This window comes from Podarcis filfolensis (assembly GCF_964270895.1).
Source record: "Podarcis filfolensis genome assembly, chromosome: 1".
NCBI lineage: Eukaryota > Metazoa > Chordata > Lepidosauria > Squamata > Lacertidae > Podarcis > Podarcis filfolensis.
In genome coordinates this window covers 11,986,210-12,009,214 of record NC_139604.1, presented here as the reverse complement: position 1 = coordinate 12,009,214, position 23,005 = coordinate 11,986,210, and the positions used below count along the sequence as shown (strand labels likewise).

Sequence of the window (23,005 nt, the reverse complement as noted above, 5' to 3'; positions counted from 1 at the left end):
CTTTGAACTTGAGGAAGAGGTCAGCCGTTAATATTGGCTTTGTAGTTTTTCTACTACTGTTAATGAATAAAACACTATATTTTAGCAAATTTGTTAAATTTATAATGATAGTACCCAAGCCTACAGTGAAACAAACAAAAGCTATTCCCAGGGTCAAAAGCTTCTGGGTGAAATTTATTTATTTATTCACTTTATATCCCATCCTGCCTCCTGGAGGACCCCAGGCAAATTTTACTAGATAGTATGTGGAGTGCAGAACTGGGATTAGTGAAACAGTGAAATGTCAAATATTCGGAAGAGTGGTAAAACAAGCACTGCTACAATTTCCCCAAGAAAGTATGTATGCACTGTGCTGATCTATAACATTAAAAGTGGGTATCACCTTTATTCTTGCTATGTGACTGAACTCCCTAACAATTAAACACTCCACCACCACATTGACATTAAGTGTTCAGTGACAGCTCAACTTTTTTGGGTCCTGTTTCAGGTGTAACTTTGGTCAACTTACTTCAGTGCTGTTTCTCTCCCTTATTGTTTGGGTTCTTATTCCCTCTGTATTTATCTCATGAAATAATCTGAGGTGCAGGGGTTGACCTTTATTTGAGAGTTTACATGAGCTGGAAGGGCAATAACTTTCTAAATTGAGTTAATGAGCATTTGTATTATATATGCAAGGCCCCAGTTTCAATCATCGTCATTTCCAGATAAAAGCTTTCAGATGGCTGCCACAAACAAATTTGCTCACAGTGGGCTCGGTTCAGATGATCATTTCTCATCAGCCACTTTGATCCTCCCTTTGTGAAAATGAACAAATCGGGAAATCTTCCCATTAACTATGGCGAATGGCTTCAGAACAAGCCAGAATATGAAGCCATGCTTTGAAGTTGGCTTCATATCTTGGCTTGTTCTGAAGCTATTCAACATAATTTTAAAAAGCAAGGAACTATAGTTAATGCAGTCTTCCTAGTTTGTTCACTTGCTCAAAGGTGCGTTGTGTGCAGCCAAAAGTTTGTTCAGAGCTCTACTTATTAAGCCAGTTTATTTATTTCATAAAATTTATACACCACTTGGCTGAGGGGGTGGAGAGAGCCCCTCAAAGTGGTTTACAAAGAGAAAAGAAAAAAAGAGCCAAAAGAATGATAACCTAAACAGCTGATATTTGTATCAATGTGGGTAGTGTGCCTAGAAGATGGGAACTTGAGGTAACAGTATACCTGTGGTAAAGTTACAGAGAACTCCATATATGCCATATTCAGTTTGAGACCTTGATAGGTTGTTAGAATATGATGTTTGCAGATGCAGTATTAAACAGGAGGAGAGGAATTGTGATAGAAATATAGGTTGGGGAATAAATATGGCCGCTGGAGCCATGGGAATTAACAATCATATCTAGAGAGAAGGATGAAAAGTAAGGAGCAAAGGCTAATTTGCAAACTCACCCTACTTATATCTCTGGCAAGTAAATTAGATTAAGTTAAATACTCTGACAAGTATTAAATTTTACCTTCAAAATACATATTTATTTATTTAAAAAAAACATTTCAGTAAACTAGCTAATAGAATTTATTAATCCCTAAATGATGGACTAGTATTTAATCCTTATATAGTGAGTGGTGTGTTGTACATTAACCTGCAATTAAGTCCAGCTTCATAAAATATGTACTGTGGGGCTTGTTTAATAGATAAACTATTCTCTAATTTATTTTAAAGTCCAATGACCTACATACTTGGAGGCTGAAAAACCCCTTTTACTAACATTATTTCTCCCTTGAGAACTTCCATCCAAGTAAATCTGTTAAATGAAGTAGAGGAAGCTTTGATCCAAACTAGGCTAAATCCATTGGAACAAATTGCTGACACACATGTGTATTGGGGAAAGGGAGAAATCTCAAAATGAATCTTGAAATGTGGTTAGATCTCACCCTAGATGTAGTGTGGGGACCTTGTCTATAGTGTTTCCCCTTCCCCTTGTTCACGGACAATATAAGGAGGGATGTAGCCAGTTTCTGGATACTTTGGTATTGTAACTATATCAGAAGGACCTGCCCACTTCCTCACAAATCTGCCCAAATACTAGGTGACTGGAGAAAAGGTCATCGCAGTTGTAGTACTCTAGGGAGTCTTGTTGGATGCTAAATCTCCTCCTTTTTTTTGGCACCTGGGGATGGCATTAAAAACAGCAATGGCTCTGTTATACATTAGATCTGTTTTTATAGCTGCTGTACTTTTATCTTGCCCTGCTGCTTTTAGTAATATTCTCTACTGTTGGTATGCATTTATTCTTGTTCGTAAACTGCTCAGGGAGTTGTACAATGGGATATATATATATATTTTTTCTAAATAAGTCCACTGAGCTTACAAACTAAATAGTTCTTTGTATTAATCTAATGCAAGTTGCCTTGGGAGATCATTTGAAGGCAAAGTTTTAATTTTGTAAATAAATTAATAAATTAAAATTTTGGGGGAGCTTTGCTCTCATTACTTATTAATGGAATTTCAGAGAACGGATAAAATTACTACTACTCAAAATTGCTTCCTGTTGCTTCCCCATTTCAGCTTTCTACTGAACTCACTATGTTGTTCAACAGTGGTTGGATTTCTCAGCTCCTCTTCTGGCACTTAACATTTCCCACCTCCAAAGGCTGTACTAATGATGTCATCTAGGAACTGGGCTCACATTGCATCCAGAACAAAATGTTCCTTTAGTTTAATGAGCAGGGAAACCCCACATACCTTAAGAAAGGTTTGTGTACAAGATAAGCTTTCCCCTTCATGGCCAATGGCAGCACCCAGTATGATGAGGCAGCTACTGCTGCTGACAGCCCAGTATTGGGGGTGGGTGGGCTGGTTTTTGAGCAGGACTGACACTTGCTCCCCAGCTTGGATTTATCATGTGATGGCAGCAGGCAATGTTCTGCTGTGAGGAAATGGTACCCTGGACAGCTCCATAGAAGATTGAGGCTGAAGACTTCATGAGAGTGGAGCTCAAGTGTTGCTTCAGCAAGAGTCAGCGTTAGGCTGAGCCTTAAATAGGAGCTGCAGCTAGATCTACCATCAGTGAGAGGAGCCTCTTCCCTTAAAGGAAGTGGCAGCTTGTTCTAGCAGTTGTTTACTCAGTGTCAGAGGAGGACAGCATCATGTACTTGGGCTGGAGGGGTACTGGCACCACAGGGTTTTCTTGCAGACATGAGTGTGTGTTTTACTTGTATCTGTTTAACCCTAAGCTGTAAGCTGTCTTGGGTCCTGCACTGGGAGAAATGCAGGATATAAACAAAGAAGTGATTCTGGTTGGCTAGGTGCCCTATGGGCACGTTCCTCTCCCAGTCTGAATCCCCAGCCTTATCCCCTGAAGAAAGGGAGTGTGAACCTAAGGTCATGATAGGCAGAAAGCTGCTAAGTTGATGTTCCCTGGAGTGACATTATGTCGGTTCATTGTGGGAGTGTGTAAATGACATGTGGATTGCAAGTCATGACAATGCTGCTGTCACCACTGCAGTTTTGAGAAATAAGCCTAGCTATTCACGTGCCAGTTTATTGCACTTGAACTCTGAGATCCACCAACCAGAGCAAAAGACATACCTTTTGTATTATTCTTTGTCCAAGGATTGGCTCTACATTACAGAACAAAACCAGGTCTTTCCACACAAAAATCCACTCATAATTATCCTACTTCCTTTATTTCACCACTATAACATCTTGTTGTTACATTGTGAAATAATTGGGAGCCAGGAATCCTAGATGTCCTGGGTGATCTACCCAGAGATCTACCAGTAGATCACAATTGGAGTGTGCCAGAAATTGCTATATCAGGTTAAAAAATGCTTGTTTAGAAAATCATCATACCACAAGTAAAATTTATGTGTGAACGAATCTTTATAGTGGAAATACTTCCTTTTTTGCAACAACATAATATTTTTGCTGAATACTCCCCCCCCCCAATATCTATTGTAGAAACAAGGAATGGTTTGGCTTTTCTAATACACAATAAAACCCAGAGAGTGGAATATTTATTGAAATCTTTGGATGCATAAGCACTGCTTTCTGTGATGTCAAGAAACTGAGCATATTTCTCCTTCCAAACTTTTTAGTGAAAGTATTTGTGCTCCCACTTGAGGCTTCAGCTATAAACTGAGGACTAGCCCATTTTGTGGGCACCAGCAGGGTGATGTGTTCTTGCTCCAGGGATACAATTTATCAAGCCTCTCTATATATTTTTGTGTTTTTTGTTTTTTTTTAAGGACTTCCCTTTTTGTGAAATTGGGCCCGGTAGCCAGATTTCCTTAACTAGTTGGATGATTAGCAATACTTGTTTTATAGAACAAACACAGAAAATGGGAATATCTATGGAGCTAAAGATTTTTCTTATTGATAAAACTTGTCTTTTGCTTATATAGGTGGAATAGATATTGGCCATCAGAATGGATAATTGTTGAAAGCATTATCTTTTAAGATCCTCACTTTATTTCCAGTTGCTTTGTGACATGCAAGAATTTTAATTAGCAGCTGTCACCCACTTATTGTTTGTTACAGTATATCTTTCCTCCCCATTGAAATTTGAATGGAAACACATTTTAAAATCTGACAATGAGAAAGATACATTTTTCTGGATCTGTAGGCTGGTTTCAGTTTGTGGGCTCTAAATCACTTGTGAGGTGCTCTTGTGTGCCTGTCATCTCTTTTCAAAAGAATCACAACAATGGCAGCATCCATGTAACAAAATGTAAGTCTGTAGCCTTGATAGTTGCAAAGAGAAGATTAGAAATATGAGGGCAAGGTATAAAATAACTGGACGCAAGAAATATTGCAAAAAGTGGTTTTTTAAATATTGTGAATATAAATATATATATTTTCAAAGTAAAGGTCACTTTCTATACATTTCATAATAATAATAATAATGTATGAATATGAATCTCTGAATTGTTGGGTCAGGAAGAAACTAGCACAGCACTTTTTTTGATTATTTCCTTTGCAATAGATATGTAGAGAATAAATTGATCATGTAAAATTATGTATTGTGCCATCTTGATGAAAGCTGGTTAGTTTTTGCATTGCATGCTAAAGTTGAAGTGATATAGTGGATTCATATTGTATACAAAGGGAAGATGCCATTGGGCAAAAAGGGCAAAAAGGCTAGTGATTTGATTAGAAATGTCTTTTTTTTCTAGCTCATTGGAAGCCAAATATTATCTGACCTTTTTCTTGTCTGCTTGAAGAAGGGCAAGATAACATTTTCTTTTTTTCTGTATTTATTAGGGGTATGAATCTGCTCTGTATGAACCCTGACTCATGAGCAGAGGGGATGGGGATCTGTGCCTTGTCAGAGTGAAGCAGAGCTCCTATGAGGTCTGACAGGGCAGATTGGAGACCACACAGCACACCTCATTGCACTTTGTGACTCAGGCATAAAACAACAAGACTGCAGAAAGTACATACAATATTATGCCTTAGCGCAGAAAAACTATGTCTCATTCTCTAACTGCAAGGAAAATGCAAGGATGGAGTGGATGAAGGGTGTAGCTTTGCAGAAGCAAAACTCAGAGCGCATAAAGGAAACATCGGAGTGGGGACAAAAAAACCTCCTTTGTGACTGACACATCTTGTTTTCAATCAAAGGGAAAGATTTCCCATGGCTCTGTAATCACAGTGATTTGGGAGTGGGATAAAGAAATATAAACAAAACCACATGCAGGAAAATAAATCCCTTTTTTATTATACGCCCCCACCTGCTCAAAATCAGTTTTAAAGGTGCATAGCAAAAAGTCCGTGGACCCATTTGTGTGCAGTTTGCCACATTTGCTACACAGGGGCACCATTCTCTTGTCTGAAATTTTCAGACCAATTCCCCACAAAATACTAAGTGAGCTTAAGTGATTCCTTTTTTATATTCCCCCAACTGCAACAGCTGTCTTTGTAGGAAAACTACTGTGGCCACCCTTCTGAAATTTGGTAGGGTTCAAGCCTTCAGAAAAGGTGATTATTACTGCATCCTCCCCCCAAATCTCTTTCCTCAAGCTAAAATTAAAAATACACATTTTTCTAAAATATTCAAGGAATTCAACATTGTGCTGTAGTGAATGTCCCATCAGCTCAAGCTCTTCAGCTTGCCAGGTCGAATGAGCCTCCTTTCTTCCCTGTCACACACTGTTCTGGGGGTTCTCCCTACCTGCCGAGCCAATTTTGAGGGTGTGTAGGGGGAGGAGCGGGGGAGAAGCCCCATTGCACAACCCGAAGCTCTCACGCAGGACATGGGCTGATGGGACTCATTAGGTGAACCTTGCGAAAGGTGTCAGGTCCACTACCCTCTGGCTGTATTTGCCTGTAATTTGGTGGGCTTAATCCAAATTGGAGGGACTGCCATGCCTGCAAAATCCATCCATTTCTAAATTTACAGCCATTATTTTTATTCCCTGTAACAGTGATTTTTAGGAAACAGAGCTTTGTTTTTAACAAATCGGCTTCAGACTCAAAACATGAATTGAATCAAACAGACCACAGAGTGACTCGGAACAGATTGGACTGCTTCCTAAAGTGACAGATATAAACCCAGTTTGTAGCTGCTTTACACCTCTAGTATTTTTTAAAATAAAAATGTACACCATAGTTATTGTTCATATGTCTCTTAACATTAGTTACAAAAGCCATTTTCTGAAGCTAATTTTGTGCAATTTTCTGATCGCCTGAAATTTTTTTCATGCTGAGTGCTTTATGGCACAAGGGGGGTGGGTGGGAAGGGTGTATGAATTCAATAGGACTTATTCTCAGGAAATTGGAGATAGGATAGCAGCCTTTTAAGTTGTTAGAATTAAAAGACTTAAATTAAGTCTTAAATTAAAAGGACCCCTGGACAGTTAGGCCTTCTGAACATGGCCTTCCGCTTTCCTCCCAGCTCATAAATGTATTCTGGTTCTTGGAAGCAAATGTGTTGCAAGAATTTTGGATATCAAAATATGTTGCTTCCTTTGTGACGTCGTTCAAAATGGTCTACTTTATTAAATACAATACTTAGCAGTTGCATGTGGTTTATTTTGCTCTTTCCTCACAATTCCCCTGAGCTCCACAAGCACACACTGCCCTTCCTAAAAAGAGATACTGTAATAAAAAGAGACTTTATTAAGCTAATGTAATAGCAGCATTTTCTTTGAGGAGTAAAACATTTCATTTTTAATAATAAAAATTGAATTCCCATCATTGCACACTGTATACATTTTATTCAAATCAGCCTGAATGCTGCCGTTCCAAGGCTAAGGAGAGATCTCCTGAGATATATATACGTTAAGCATTAGTTAAATTAGTTTTAAGATTCAGACTCAAACCAATATGTGATAATGAATTAAAGTTTAAAGTAATACCAGTATTGAAAATGAGGACATGTTGTGAGACATAATGGTCATAATAGTAACTCCATAGCAGTTACAGAATTATCTTTTTTATTATATAAGATCAGAGACTAGTCCTTTAAATATGGGTGATGTGAAAATGTCAGTGAGCTAGACACGAGTGTTTTCTATAGCTAAATGCTAACATCTTAATTGTGTTGAATGTATTGAATGTATTGAATTGTGTTGAATGTATTGAAAAACCTTAAACCCAGCATTTTTGTCACATATCCAAACAGACCTGAAAACATAGAAATCCAAAATGGAAAATAAGAGAAATGATCTTGCTGAATCTCCACCTCCACTGAAACTTCAAATGGTGTTTCTTTATTTGATTCTAAATGATGAGATTTTTCAGTAAATCATCTTTGCATTTCCTGTTCACAAGACTAGGAGTGTCTTATTTTTGAATGTAATTGAATCCCTATTTTGATATTAGCCCTGGGACAGTACTGGGGGACTGCAGTTAGCTCTTCACATGTTACAGCAACACCATGAAAGTAGTGGTCAAAGGCCAGCATCCTAAATTATTTGGTGTCATCAGTAAACTTGGCCACCTTGTCGCTTGCCCCCCACTCTAGATCATTTATGAACAACTTGAAAATTACTGGTCCTAAATCAGATTCGTTTGAAACCCCACTGATTACATCACCCAGTTGCAAGAACTGTCAGCTTATTCCTACTCTCTTCTTATTGTTCTTTAACCAGCTACCAATCTATGAGGGGACTTCTAAGTTCGCTCCTGCGTTTTGGGTGAGGGTCTGTGTCATAAGCTTTTTGAAAAGTCCAGTACACAATGTCTACCAGATAAATCCACATGACACTCTCAAAGAACACTAAGCAATTAGTGAGACAGGACTTACTCTTGCAGAAGCCATGTTGATTCTTTTTCAGCAAGCCTTATCCTTCTGTATGCATGACAATTTTATTGTTGTTACTTTCCACCAATTTCCCTGGAACAGACAGTTTTCTGTCTCCCTTCTTGATCCCTTTAAAAATTTATGGTATATTGGCTGCTTTTCAGTCTTCAGGTACAGACTGATTTTAGGGACAAGTTGCATATTTTTATTCCAAAGGCCATCAATTTCAAGTTCCAAGTGCTTCAAGAACTGTTGAGGGGATACCAGTTGGATCTCATGATTTGTTCATTTTTAATTTGTCAGTAAGACTTAAATCGTTATCTCCTGTCATAGCTATTTGCCTCAGTTCTTCACGTTCCCTTCTTGAAAATGTTGGTCTCCATGTGGTTGTGAGCAGCTGCTGCAACAGTGATGTGGGATGAGCCCATGAAAAATCAGCTCCCACAATTCTGCTGTAATGTGTAAATTTATGCCATTAATGGTTCGATTGTGAGAACATTCTCTGTAACAACTGAAAGTGATAATATAAACTTATTATCACTTTTGGTTGTTGCAGAGAATGTTCTCACAATTGAACCATTGATGATTATTTTGAGGTTTCGTTAGCAGGAGCAACTAAATCATTTGTTACGAATACATTACATACTGTAAAATGTAAAGCCTCAGATACCTGGCATTTTGAAGACTCATTGTAAAAGTGTAGAATTCCAGATTTGCAAATCCTATATGTAGCACACTTAAAAAAAAAATTCCCTCACCCTCATTTTTAAAACACTTTAAAAAAAACAACAGTCATGTTGAAGTTGGAAGGCAATTCCTGTCCAGATAGCCGGCTATTTTATGAGTTGTCTCCCTGAGATTAGATAAATATTTGAGAAACAAGGTATGGTTACAGGTTTAGGTCTATACAGAGAATTTTGGGCAGTGATCCATTGCCCAGTTTTTTATGTCTGATGATCTTAAACTTGCATAACTACATGCAGAATTGGACCTCTAGAGTTGCATGGCTATTACTGTATAATTTGTCCCCCCCGCTTTAAGAAAATGCTCTGTTGGTATGAGCTAATTTAGCCAATGGAATTTTATAGCAAATTACAAATGTTGTGGGTTTTCGCCTCCTGCTTGTCCTCTGTAGCAGAAACATGCTTTGCAGAAATGAAAACAATCTCCAGCTATCTTCAGGCATTTCTCAAAAATAGCATCACTACAGTTTGTCTGGCTGGGCCAGTTCCCTTACCACACACCTGGTGTATATCACTTTAAAAATAAATTATGCCTCATTAAATTACAATTAAATGAAATCATGATCGTTTGTTTTTCTTGAAGGAAGATGCTTTGCATATTGAAAGCCTAATTTGTTGCAGGTGAGAAAAAGCTGAACAGATTATTTAGCATCACTTTATTCTTTTTTTTTTGTAATCCCGATTGTTGGTTAGTATTTGTATATACCATTTCAGAACTATATGAACATAAATGATAAGTGCTCTCATGATATTTTGTTTTACTGACTTCATTATCTATTTGCCATGGGTTATCAGCATAGTTTGTCAGTACAACCTATTTTCAACCTTGCAATGAAATAGATTTCATTTTTAAGACATTAATTTTGCATGGAAAAAATAGTCACATTCAACTATTTCCTAGTCTGAATCATCTTGGGGTTCTCCTGCACATCTTTCTTACTCTTGTAAATGTAACATGGGAAAGAGTTGAAAATAATAATAAAAACGGGAAAATGCTTCGACAATGCTGAACTGCTTTCATGGTCTTCTGATTCCACTGGATCCTTTAGGGAAAGTGGGCCAGCATAGGATCCAGCAGGTCATTTATAATTCTGAGCAGCCCTGACCTTTCCTCCAAACACCCCATTTCAGGTGCTTATGCTGGCTAGCTCTGGAAGTAGCTCCCACTTGATTGAAGTGTATGACAAGCCTCTACTGCCGCAGAGCCTTCCTCCATCAACAGCTCCTCTCCACTGGCATAGCCGATGGAGAGGGACTCACTGTTCATCCTATCTCACACATATACAGCAAATTTTGGAGGTTTGGATTGCTCCCTAAGCAAACCAGTACTAATAAATAATTAAGTTAAAAATTATTTGCCATTTTCTTAAGTACGAATAAGGTGACCACTCATATAGCTCTGTCTCCCGAGACTAATAAAAATTGAAGAATTTCTGTTCTGACTCATTACCAGGACTGTTAACTAGGATATTACTCTTCATACCTGTGTCCTGGCCTCCAAAATGCTGTAGGCTACTTAGCCCTGTAAGTCCAGAAAAGATGGGTGGTGGTATCGTGTGCCATAACTCTGTAGGATGCTGTCCTAGCTTGAGAAACATAGAAAAGCATAGTAAAGAAGAGGCTGCACATATACTTTCTCTTTCCCTATTGGATTTAAAATACAAAAAAGGATACATAAGCAGTCATTGTTGAAAATATTGCCAGAGGGGAAGGTGTTGAGGATCGGAGTAGATTGCCCATGGAAGGGAGGATGAAGAATATTAGGAAAGCAGTGATTGGGTGTCTCTTGTCTGATCAATTATTTGCAAAGCTACTGTAGTTATTAACTAGGTATAGTGTGACTTTTTAGGAAGAAACTTCATAATTTTGTAGTAAACATAATCATCTGTTCTCCTAGGCAAAGACATAAAGCGTATGGTAGCACAAGTCTCAAAGCAATATTTGAAATTACTTAGTAATCAGTAATATTTATATCCCAATTATTGTCAGGATGCTGTCAGTGGCTTCCGGCTGGTTGCCGTCCTTTTTTATTTCAATCTTTACAGAGAGAGGCTATAGAACCCAGCCTCTTGGATAATGGCGTTGTCCCGAGTGAATCCCCACCCCCCATCTCTCCCATTTCCTCATTAGTCATTCTCACTGTCTCCTCTACGGGTGCTGCTACGTGCCCTCTGCCTTTGAGCTCTTTGCTCTCCTACTTTTAGGGCTCGCCAGGTTCTGGGAGATGGAGGGTCTGGGGTGCTTTCTAATGACAATGTGTCAGCTGGGTGTTGTCCTGGCTCTCCCGTGATTTCCCAGCTTTTCCTCTCATCTGCCTCTGAGATGCTACCTCCCTCAAACCCCTGTTGTAAATCTATACAGTGGTACCTCTGGTTATGAACCTAATTCGTTCCGGAGGTCCGTTTTTAACCTGAAACCATTCTTAACCTGAGGTACCACTTTAGTTAATGGGGCCTCCTGCTGCCAACGTGCCACTGGTGCACGATTTCTGTTCTCATTCTGGGGCAAAGTTCTTAAACTGAGGTACTACTTCCAGGTTAGCGGATTCTGTAACCCGAAGTGTTTGTAACTCAAGGTGTTTGTAACCCAAGGTACCACTGTACTATCTTCTTCTTCCTCTTGCCTGGAAGGGTTAGGATGGGGAGGCGGTCTCCACCATTCCTCCTCTGCCCAGTCCCTGACAATTGCTTAGGAACACCTTATGTCCTATGCCCTTGCTAGCTTTCTGCGGGCCTAACTACATGCTATACGAAGAACTGAACCTCTGGCTTCTTTCATGTAAAAGAAAAGCTTGATGTATTTGATGAATATGGACATTGCCATATCTTGGCTTTCTAAATGAGGCAGCAAGCAATTTTCAAATTATTAATTTCTAAGATGAAGTATCTTGAGAATTTCTCATATTTGCAGCATTTTCTCCCATTAGAAAGAATTGACAGGTTTGCAGTGAATGAACTGTAACATCCAAACTCTGCCAAACATTTTTCTTCATAAGTCTCCTGTGCTGTTTAAATGTCTGAACTAAATTTACCAAACTTGGCAGATTCCTGAAGATGAACAGGGCTGCCAAGTGTTTCCAGCCTGAAGCAGTGAGAGTGAGAGCACTAATAGTTCTTAAAATAGTTTCAGGAGGCACCTGGCTATAATGGTAGTTTTACACTGACCCACCTGCCTCTTTGGCACCTCTTTGTTCAGGTTGATCTTAAATATATGATAGAATCTGAACAGAAATGCTCCTAAATAAACCACAGTCCCAAGAAAACAAGGTTTGTTTCTACAAAACATTCCCTGTGCTTTAACGTCTTATGAAGGGTCTCAGCATTGCAACCTGGCTGGTTACAATAAACACATTTTTAAAAAGACTTGGCCTTTTTTTAATTTTTTGAACCAGGGATTGCTATCAGAGATTCTGCGTAAAGAAGAAGACCCTAGAACAGCTTCCCAGTCCCTCCTGGTAAATCTGAGGGCAATGCAGAATTTCCTCAACCTGCCTGAGACAGAACGAGATCGTATATATCAGGATGAGAGAGAGAGGAGTATGAACCCCAATGTGAGCATGGTGTCTTCAGCTGCCAGCAGTCCAAGTTCCTCCAGAACCCCCCAGGTAAGGTGCAACCCTATTATAATTGCTTTCACAATTGTCCCGTTATCCAGAAACAGACGGGCAGGCATCATTTGAGATGACCTGTTAGGATTTTCCCATCTGGTATTCAGTCCACTTGACTGCTTCTTGGAAGCTTGATTTTTTAGGGTTTGGAGTTGAGCTAACAGGGTCATGTTATCTTCTGGCAATACTTTGTAGATGAAACTAGTTAGTATTTAATGCTGCAAATATAAAGAATGAGAATTCAGTGAACTACATGAAAGAATTCAAATGCGGGGCAGGTTGTGCACATCAACTGTGATTGAAAGCATCACAACACTGATGTGCATGTGGAGGCCCATGGAAATGAGGGTAACTCCAGTCTCTTCAGCGATAGAAAATGCTCCTCATACACATCTCCCCTGTATGCTTGAAGAGAACTAGGCAGTCACTGCATCCTCTGAAACGTATTGTAGCCTGTGAGCATCATAGCTTTTCCATTAAGTGTCTATGATTTTACTCCATGATTGCCATACTGATTGGAATGTCATCCAGTTCTTCTTCTAACTAATGACAAACCAGGATTTAAGCAGTCAGCAGAGGTCCTTTTTTGAGTTATAATGAAGGATTTGTTGAGGTGACTGCAACCAGCTGGTAGCAAAATGCATTTAGAAAATACAGCTCATCCAGAACACAACAGCTAGATCGTTTACTGTGATTTGCCACAGCATTTGAGAGCTTTCACTGGACTTTAGTTGTCTTCCGGGCATAATTCAAAGTGAAGATGCTTTAATACCCTAAATGGTCCGCGTCCAGGGTTCCTAAAGGACTCTGTACCCCTGGTGGCACTTAACTTTGGGGGCCGCATGCTAGAGCCAAAAGTGGTGCACAAGTCTAGGTACCCCAGAGCCTGGCGCACTGCTCCCCAAAGCAGAAGGTGGCTGAGAAGGACACAAGTGGCATGTGCTGGCCCTGGTTCCAGTGAATTTTATCTGCATCAGCGAAATAGATTCCATCAATATGCTTGTTGAAGGCAGCCCTTTTCCTGTGGCCTTGTTGGCCTAATCTACATGCCACATTGTGACCTACCTCTCTGCTGGCTTCACAGCAAGAGGGAAGCATTTTGTTTCCAACAGTCCCTCTGCCAGAGAAAAATCGCCTCCCTCCTCATTTCACTGATGCCTTGAGATCCTCATAGTACCTAACAAGAACAAGTTTCACAACTTTCAGGATGGTTTACAATTAAAAGAATATCTATATGTTCTCAGCGCCTCCCTGCCTCCCACAATCCATGCCGGAGCGAGAGACAGGTACCGAGACAAACTGTGTGTGAAGCCCACTCACCCCTGTCCCTGGGGGGAATTTGCAAGGATAATTACCCTCAATCATCATTGTTTTTCCTTTGCCAACAATCTCCCACTGTTGTGGGTGCTGCCTCCATTAAGGCAGAGTGGAACCGGAAGCCTAACTTCTGAGACCCTTCAATTCGTATTGTTATAATGAGGCTATTATTGGATTGTAATTGAAAACTTTAATTTTTTTATTTTATATGTGTGTGTGTGTGTGTGTGTGTGTGTGTGTATGCAAACTAGTATAATTGCTAAAAAAGCAGAGTGATTCTTTTTTAAAACAATCAGTTGTGTGTGTCATTGTAATTGTGAAAGGCCTGTGGCAATAAACAAAAAACATTTGCTTGTTGCTGGAAAGCTCTAGGATTAGTTCCCAGGCTGCCCTCCTTGGCAGAGCATGCCACAGAGAAGGTGCCACACCTGTATCAGTTCTTTCGCCTTAACTCTGAAAAAGGGGGCACCCTTGAAGGGTCTCAGAAGTTAATCTAAATATCTGAGAATATTCATGTGCAAATAAAGAGTCGATTGCATCCAAGGTAGCCAAGTGAAGGAGCTCCTTCTTCTGCATTATCTGGAGGAGTGTACTGTATATAGAAGATAGCTCACCCAGGAAAAGCATAATTTGTCAGCACTAGTAGTATACCTTCAGTAGTATACTGAAACAGGGGGAAATTCCTAAGTTATAAAGTGCTATAAAATGCACATGTGATTTCTACCCAAGACTTGTCACTTAGAAGGGACATATTGATGCTAGGAGACTGCCTTCAAAATCAGCCAAAATGGGTAGACAAGAGAAAATGTATTACAAATTAATGACAAATTTGTTCTGTGCCAAAGTTAATCCTATATACAAAATGTTGTTTCCATAGATACCAATCTGTGATATGATTTTGCAGTGTGGTGGGTAATCTGAGAATGTATCAAGAAATACAGTAAATACCCCCATTGTATTCCCTGTTGTTTTAGTTGTTATCCTTAGTTTGTAGCTTTACATTGATAAACTATTATTTTGAGATGTGTCCTTAATATTACGTGGCCTGTGCCAAACTAATCCAGTAAAAGAGTCCAGGGGTATTGAACATGAAAAGGTTTAAGTGCTGCTTTCTTTATTCTGTGGTAAATTTATTTAGTTAATGTCTATATTCTACACATTTATTTAGTTCTGTCATTTTTCTGTTTGAAGAAATGTCAACAAAACTTCCTGAAAACAGCATTTAAAAATTAACAATTATAAAAATACAAATCAAAAACTCATATAGAAACAAATGAAATAAAAAAGTTAAGTAGCAGCCCCACCAAACTCTTGTTTGCATACTGTGCCAGAATTTTTTCAAACACTAAGCTAAACCATGGCTTAGCACACACAAACTAATGTGCAGATTCTCTCAGAGTGAAGATCGTGGCCACTGTGCTCTTTGCCCAGTCCTGCTGCTGCTATCCTACCCAGCACTGAGCCATGTTTGCTATCGTGTTGCAGCTGAATCTGTCCCCCAGACAAACCACATGCAACAAATGAAGAAGAAGACTAGGTTTACAGCTCATGTAATGTACCATATTTTTCGCTCTATAAGACGCACCAGACCACAAGACGCACCTAGTTTTTGGAGGAGGAAAACAAGAAAAAAATATTCTGAATCTCAGAAGCCAGAACAGCAAGAGGGATCGCTGCGCAGTGAAAGCAGCAATCCCTCTTGCTGTTCTGGCTTCTGGGATAGCTGCGCAGCCTGCATTCGTTCCATAAGACGCACGCACATTTCCCCTTACTTTTTAGGAGGGAAAAAGTGAGTCTTATAGAGCAAAAAATATGGTAATCCCAAACCAAACCATGGCATAGCCCTGGGTAGCTGCAGTATTCACTCTGGGAACTCATTCAGGGCATGTGGAAACTGGGTTGCAGTCTCTGTCAGAAAGAGAAATAAATAAAACATATTTGTATTGTCTGTTGAAAACTGAGCAGAGACCGGAAACCAGGCAGGCCTCTTTCAGGAGTTCATTCTATAATCTTGGTGTCACAACAAAGAAGATTTGATCCTTATACCCACCCACTTTACTGCCGATGGTGGAATTACAATTATACTTCCAAAATTGCATGCAACTCCCAACTGAAGGAACACATCTTGCATTTTTCTAGGCAATATAGGTCTACCTCTGTTGAGACCTTTCCCCTCTGCTTTGATCTTGCAGAGGAAGGAACTGCAGTTGCATACTTCACAAAAAGTCAGAACATTTCCCCCTCTCAGCTGCTCACTGCTGAGCAGCTGAGAGGTGGAAGAAGACCCAGAGGGTGGGATAAAATCTGGCTGTGTTCTGCATGTGGGCTGAGGGGAACATCTCTGGGTTAAACATACTATTTATATTCAGTACCTCCCTAAATCAGGCTGTTTTAAGGTGCCAGCATGGGAGAAATGACATTACCGTCTTTTTCTATATACACGTTTGCTTAATTTAATGTTTCAGTTCCATAAAAAGCTTGCTAGATTGGTGTCCTAGATTGATGCTGTGTGCAGATAACTGCTGTTAGATAGAATAGCCTGTGCAATACAGTCATACCTCGGGTTGCGAACGCTGCGGGTTGCGTGTTTTCGGGTTACGGACGCATTGAACCCGGAAGTACCAGAACGGTTTATGCACATGCACAGAAGACCAAATTGCGTCACGTGCATGGCAGACGTGGCGCTGTGGGTTGCGAACACGCCTCCCACACGGATCACGTTTGCAACCCAAGATTCCACTATATAGGTTACTTGGCAGTTTCAGTGATGTATCTGACTTGTACTGCTGAAACTAGCAGCCAGTCTGAACAGATTTTCATCTGGTTTCTGGTTTGGGGGTAATGACCTTTCCCCGTCCATTCCTAACTTCTTGTTCTCTGATGGCTTAGTAAGTGGAAGTGCCAATATTCTCTGTTTATTGTCCTTCATTTGTCCCAGAAGTTGATTGGAAGTCATTCAATTAAAAGGAGTGCACTGGAATATGCAGAACTGCAATATGAGTTTAGGAGACCAAGGGCAGCACACCACACATACTGTGAAGCCTGGTGTTATGAATTTTTGTTCATTCTCACTGATTTCCTAGGTGAAATTAGGTGACTATCTGGGCAGCATAATGATGGGAAACCATACATACTCAAATGACATACATATAGCTTTAATAAAGGATGAGAGAGACTTGAGGGAGTGCATTAAATTGAGTAATAATTTATTATTTAGAGACCTCTATGCATTTACTCATTTTTTCTGGAAGAATTGGCTCTTCCTCCAAGGTATGCAGTTTTATGGGGAGAAAAAGCAAAAGTCCAAATACTCATGTATGTATTATATTGTATTTTCTGGCTAGCCCCATCAAGTGACTGCCTGGGATTTAATTCTTCTGCTATATAACCTTTCAGTTTTTTGGTATATGTGCTTCTATGTGTGTTGAGAGCGAGCGAGCTCTGTGTGTGAAGAGAGGGGGGAAGGGAGGGAGAGGGAGAGAGGACTGTGAACGTCCTATAGGAATGCACTGCAATTATTTCCAATCACAATTAACCTGATTAGAATAATGGACAGGAAGTGTCCCTCTGTAGCTAATGCAGTTTGGCATCAGCTGACTGAAATCCTTTGATAATTTCTGCACAGATGGCTGGGCTGAAAGCAGCACTTTTTTAATTATTATTTTCATGGTCTCTCGGTAGGCCAAAACCTCGACACCGACAACAGACCTCCCCATTAAGGTGGACGGAGCCAACATCAACATCACAGCTGCCATTTATGACGAGATCCAACAGGAGATGAAAAGGGCCAAGGTGTCTCAGGCTCTGTTTGCCAAAGTGGCTGCCAATAAAAGTCAGGTGAGTAGAGGGTTCTTTTTGAAAGAGCAGAGAAAGCTTCAAGGTTGAAATTGGACCCATCCCTCCCCCCATCATTAAAGTATATCGGTTGCAGCATTAGTAACAACATCAATGATCCCTGGAGAATCCATTGCACTTTGTCTTTTTGCTCCTAAATAATTTCTTTCTGCCTCTTTAAAGTGAATGGCTAGCAAAGACAAATCAGATTATCTTCCTTTAACTGAAAAGTAAAAAAAAAGAAACGGGACCATAAACTGCTTCCCTGTCCTCCACCTGGTGCAGTAAATCAAGAACCCCTGAAATTATAGTGTTGTACACATTTAACAGATTTGATTCCTTAACAGTTGTTTGATTCCTTAAACAATTGTCTTATGGGAAGCCAACAGAAAACCACAGATTGATTGATCACTGTATTCCTTGTAGTTTTAAAAAATATGAAATGGAAGCATTATAAAATGCTGAAAGTAATTCTGTTACCATCATTCACAGAAATATTGAATTTATTCTAATGTGTTACATGGATTTGTATATGAGGAGGATCCAATTTTTTCTCATGCTCATTTTCTTCCTCCTCTTCTAAATCATCATGTCTCCTGTTGCACCACTTGTTTTCAGTGCAGCCTGTGGGCTAATGCTCACAGAAAAGGCAAGAGCCCAGGCACAATATGAAATACATAAAAGGAAAATGCCATGGAGCCCTCTTACACTGTTAAATGAATAAAAATCTCATGTACCACATGGCAAAATATAATGAGACTGGAGCTGTTAAACGAATAAAGCTGTTAAAAGCATAATGCCACTTGGCACAACTACTGTGCATTTAACGGTTTTCCACTGTGTAATAAATGACATATGTGGTAAAAGTGCAGTAAATATAAAAACTGCACACAATTGATTTTGCAAACGTGCCCTTCGTCCTTGCCTGCATACAAATACCAAATACCAAAGATGTGTGTGCAGTGTGGCCAAGGCTGGATAGTCCTTAATCAGGACCCTTTTAGGACAAACTGAATTACCAGGCTCTTTCTGAGGTTTGGCTCCAAAATGCCTGAAAGCTTCCTGTCATTTTACACAGAAGAGTCTTGAAATAGAAAGACTGTGAGCCACCCAAAATAATTTGGGTGGCTCACTAGCTTCCGTCTGTGCCAACTCGAATGTAGAAATTCCAAAGGAGCCGGCCACCATCTACTCTCTAGAGCTAGAATGCATTAAACGTTCTTGCTGTGAGCATATAGAAACTCCAGATAGGAAAAAAAAAAGCAGGAAGGGTTTAAAATGTGTGAAAGTGACATTTGCTGTGGCTGTGCCCAATAATACTTCATGCATAAGCATTTTTGAGCATGTGCTCCTTTTGTTTCACAGGTCTAGTAGGTAGCACTGATTACTCTGTGATGCCTTAATATTAACTGTTATCCTGAAGGCACTTGGACTTTCTGTTTACAGTAGGTATAGGAAATTTGGTCAGCGCTGGTAACCACATCAAAATAATATACTATGAGCTTGAAGTTGCTATTTAGTATAATTTGCATATTATGTGTATATTTTCATGAACATTTTCAAACCATAGCTGGTTGCCATGGTGCCTTTATTGTACAACTTGAGTTCTGGGGAGGCTAAGACAGAGTTTGAGAACCAGTGGCACTTCCACTTTCTTATAGGGTCATCATCGGCATCCATCTGTTAGTATAAAGTTTGTAACAACCATATATGGGTGAGAGAGATACTAATCTCTGGAAAATTTATAAGATCCAACTTAACGCAGAAGCATGTCTAAAAGTACCTAGTAAGCCTCTAAATAAATTCCTACTGACAGCCAGAACTCATAAGTACATAAGAACAGTCCTGGCGGATCAGAATGTGGTCTATCACGTCCAGTATCCTATTTTCAAACATGAGCAGCTGGATGCCCTAAGGGCACCAATAGGACCAGTGACTAGTAGCAACTGTCATGGTAACACACTAACTATATGGCTTGTCACTCTACCCAATCTTCTCACCAAACGAATTCTTGAGCAAAGCAGTTTCAAAACAATAGCTCCATATGGTGCTTCTACAGAGTGCATGTAAGCACTCATTCCAGACCATCTGATTTTGAGGGCTACACATGTCCTGTTCCTTCCAGATTCCATAGAAGATAGGTACCAAAGCAAGTGTTCTCCACTGCATCACATTTTGATTTTTTTTCAGAGCTAAAGTCAGTATTTGTTCTGGTACTTATCCCAAGATAATCACATAAAAGAAAAAGAATCACATAGAGCAGCAGTGGGGAATTGGTTCCGGCATGCAGGCTAGGCGCTGTGGTCTAAACCACTGAGCTTCTTGGGCTTGCTGATCAGAAGGTTGGTGGTTCAAATCTATGTGATGGGGTGAGCTGCCGTTGCTTTGTCCCAGCTCCTGCCAACCTAGCAGTTTGAAAGCATACCAGTCTGAGCAGATAAATAGGTACCACTGCAGCAGGAAGGTAAATGGCGTTTCTGTGTGCTCTGGCACAGTGTCCCGTTGCGCCAGAAGCAGTTTAGTCATGCTGGCCACATGACCCGGAAAGCTGTCTGTGGACAAACGTCAGCTCCCTCGGCCTGAAGTGAGATGAGCGCTGCACCCCATAGATGCTTTTGACTGGACTTAACTTTCCAGGGGTCCTTTACCTTCCAGGGGCCCTTTACCTTTACCTTACCTAGGTATCTATCTTTCCCACCATCTGTAGGCATGGCTGCCCATCTGTCTGTCACATTATATCACATGACTTGTTCCTTCCCACATGTTTTGAAATTAAACTGTGTAGGATGTATGGTACTTTGAAGCCCAGATAATAAGCTGATGGTTTGGGCTTCACAGCACCACACAGGGTTCCATGAAAGCACTGGTGATCAGCTCTACATGTATTCAACTCTTTCTCATTTTTGCCAGACATGCAGGGGCATGTGCAAATGGGAGGCCATGAGATAGGACTGAAATGCACGTTCTGCTTTCTCTCTGGGTTATAACAGGATAACAACAAAGGTCTGCCACCAGATTGCATGTGGCCACCATATGTTGCCTGGTGCAGAGCACATTGGGGGCTGATGCAAGGGGAGGAGGGGTCCAAGCGTGTGGCTGGAGGTGGATGCATAGCCTTCCCTTCTGGCCACGCATTTCCGGCAGGAAGCCAGGCACTCTCCCGGCCAATCAGGAGGTAAGACTTGGGCAGGTACTGGGACTGTCGCCTTCCTTTGAAGGGGTGCGGTGCCTGGTGCCCAGCCTCTTGTCCTGCATGGATCTGATTGTCACTGGATCATCTGCCCTCCTGCCCCTTTTATATTTGCATGTGTGCTTCAGCCTGATGGTGAGCAAGCTGAACTGTGTATGGGCATTGTTATGGATTACTCAGTTGCTGTATTTGGGGCCAAGGGGGAGTTTTACCTGCAGACAGATTGACCCGTCTACAGGTTTTTGCCTGCCTCATAGCAAACACCACAACTTGGGCATTTAAGGCTGTGGGTAGTATCCTTTAAAACCAGGGTACCCCGTTAAAGTGGCAGAGCTGTCTGGGAGCCCAAACAGGGGACCATAGCATCCCTTCCGTTAGGAGGCACTGGCAGGAAAGTCACATTTGACCCATGTCCAGGGGCAACCTTCATGCCAGGGTCCACCCATCTCGGGTTCAACCTGCAGGTGGTTTGGTTGAAGGTGGATGCTGATCCAGTGCCTTTTGCCACTGGCTTACATATGAAAACAATAAATTTGTGGCCTAATTTAACCTAGCCAATGGTCTCCTGTGCCTTGTTTCTACTGTCAATCTCCATTGGCACACAGTGTTCCATATGTGCCTGGGTCATGCAAATGGTTTGTTCCTTTCTAATTCAGGACATGGCTGGATTTTAGCTGCACTGTATGCATATTTCATGTACAGAAGATCTGAGGAGGATAAAGCAGGGAGGGGGAGCTACAGCTGACTTTCAAAAATTGTGCTATAGCTTCAGAGGATTCTCATAACTTGCCATACAGTGGTACCTCGGGTTACATACGCTTCAGGTTACAGACTCCGCTAACCCAGAAATAGTGCTTCAGGTTAAGAACTTTGCTTCAGGATGAGAACAGAAATCGTGCTCCAGCGGCCCGGCAGCGGCAGGAGGCCCCATTAGCTAAAGTGGTGCTTCAGGTTAAGAACAGTTTCAGGTTAAGTACGGACCTCTGGAACGAATTAAGTACTAACCCGAGGTACCACTGTATTTCAAAAATCTGGACACAACGGGTGTTGAGCTTGCTTTTTTTTTTTTTTGCAAAATCTCAAAAAAGAAAGGATAGGAAAAAGAGAGTTTTTGAGCTATTTTTAATGAAATTTGCCAAAATCTACACTTCCGACATGGACTGCCATGGATTTTCCTGAACATTTCAGCGATTTTTGCCTGGAAGCTTTTTAAGAGGGCCAAATACCAGCTATGTCTGGGAAATTCCAGATGTATGGCAACCCTACTCATTCACTTGATAGTCTCATCAAGTGTGCAGTTCCTTCTCAATGTCAGCTACTGCTCTTGCCGTCAAAGAGTCTATCCACTAAATCACAATGTGATGAAAACTTAAAACGGTCAGTCTCTTATGATGATTCATATCATGTGGCTATGGCTGTCATCTACATCCTTAACTAGAACAAGAAGATAAAGTAAAGAATTCAAGGAATAGTTTGGCAAAACTGGTGATTAAACTCCCACAAACATTACGATAGAGAATGTTGCAGTTCAAAGGTAATAGGAATAATAGAGCAAAGCCAACTTGTCAAGGTTTCATTAAGCTTCATGGCAGAACTTGCCATTATAGCCAGTTTTCTAGCCATTCAGGTTTCTTCACTGGGTTATTTTAAATAATAATGAGCTTTATTTTAATCAAGATTATTTTAATCAAGAAAAGAACAAGTTCAGAAACCTGGCTCATTTTCTACTGCTGTAGATTCCCAATCACATGAAGAGAGTTAATCACTACTGAACATTTGTTTTAAAGACCTTTGCATGGGTACAATTAGAAAGTAATCTTTATGTGGTTAATAGCATGATTTTAGTCTCTTTAAAAACATACATCACACATTGCCTTTTTTGTCACAGATGCTGACATTTTCTGCACTGAAGATGTGGGTGAGGAAATATCCTTTTACATATCTATGAGTAGAGATTTTTTTGAATCATTTTCACTAAAATCTCTTCATTTGCCTACTCACGTATTTGCTGGTATCCCTGCAAAATGTCAGTGCAGATACATTCAATTCCTTAAAAAAAATAAGAATATGAAATGAAC

The 23,005-nt window shown here is 40.3% G+C and overlaps 1 protein-coding gene across 1 annotated transcript in view; it reads left to right on the top strand.

The window, feature by feature from the left end:
* The window catches only part of SATB2 (SATB homeobox 2), a 118,431-nt gene that overhangs the window by 64,254 nt on the left and 31,172 nt on the right, over positions 1 to 23,005 (top strand). Inside the window, exons 8-9 of the mRNA XM_083628900.1 lie at positions 12,371 to 12,583; positions 17,585 to 17,740. Of these exons, the coding sequence (XP_083485026.1) occupies positions 12,371 to 12,583; positions 17,585 to 17,740 (369 nt within the window). The remainder of the gene's footprint in view (positions 1 to 12,370; positions 12,584 to 17,584; positions 17,741 to 23,005) is intronic.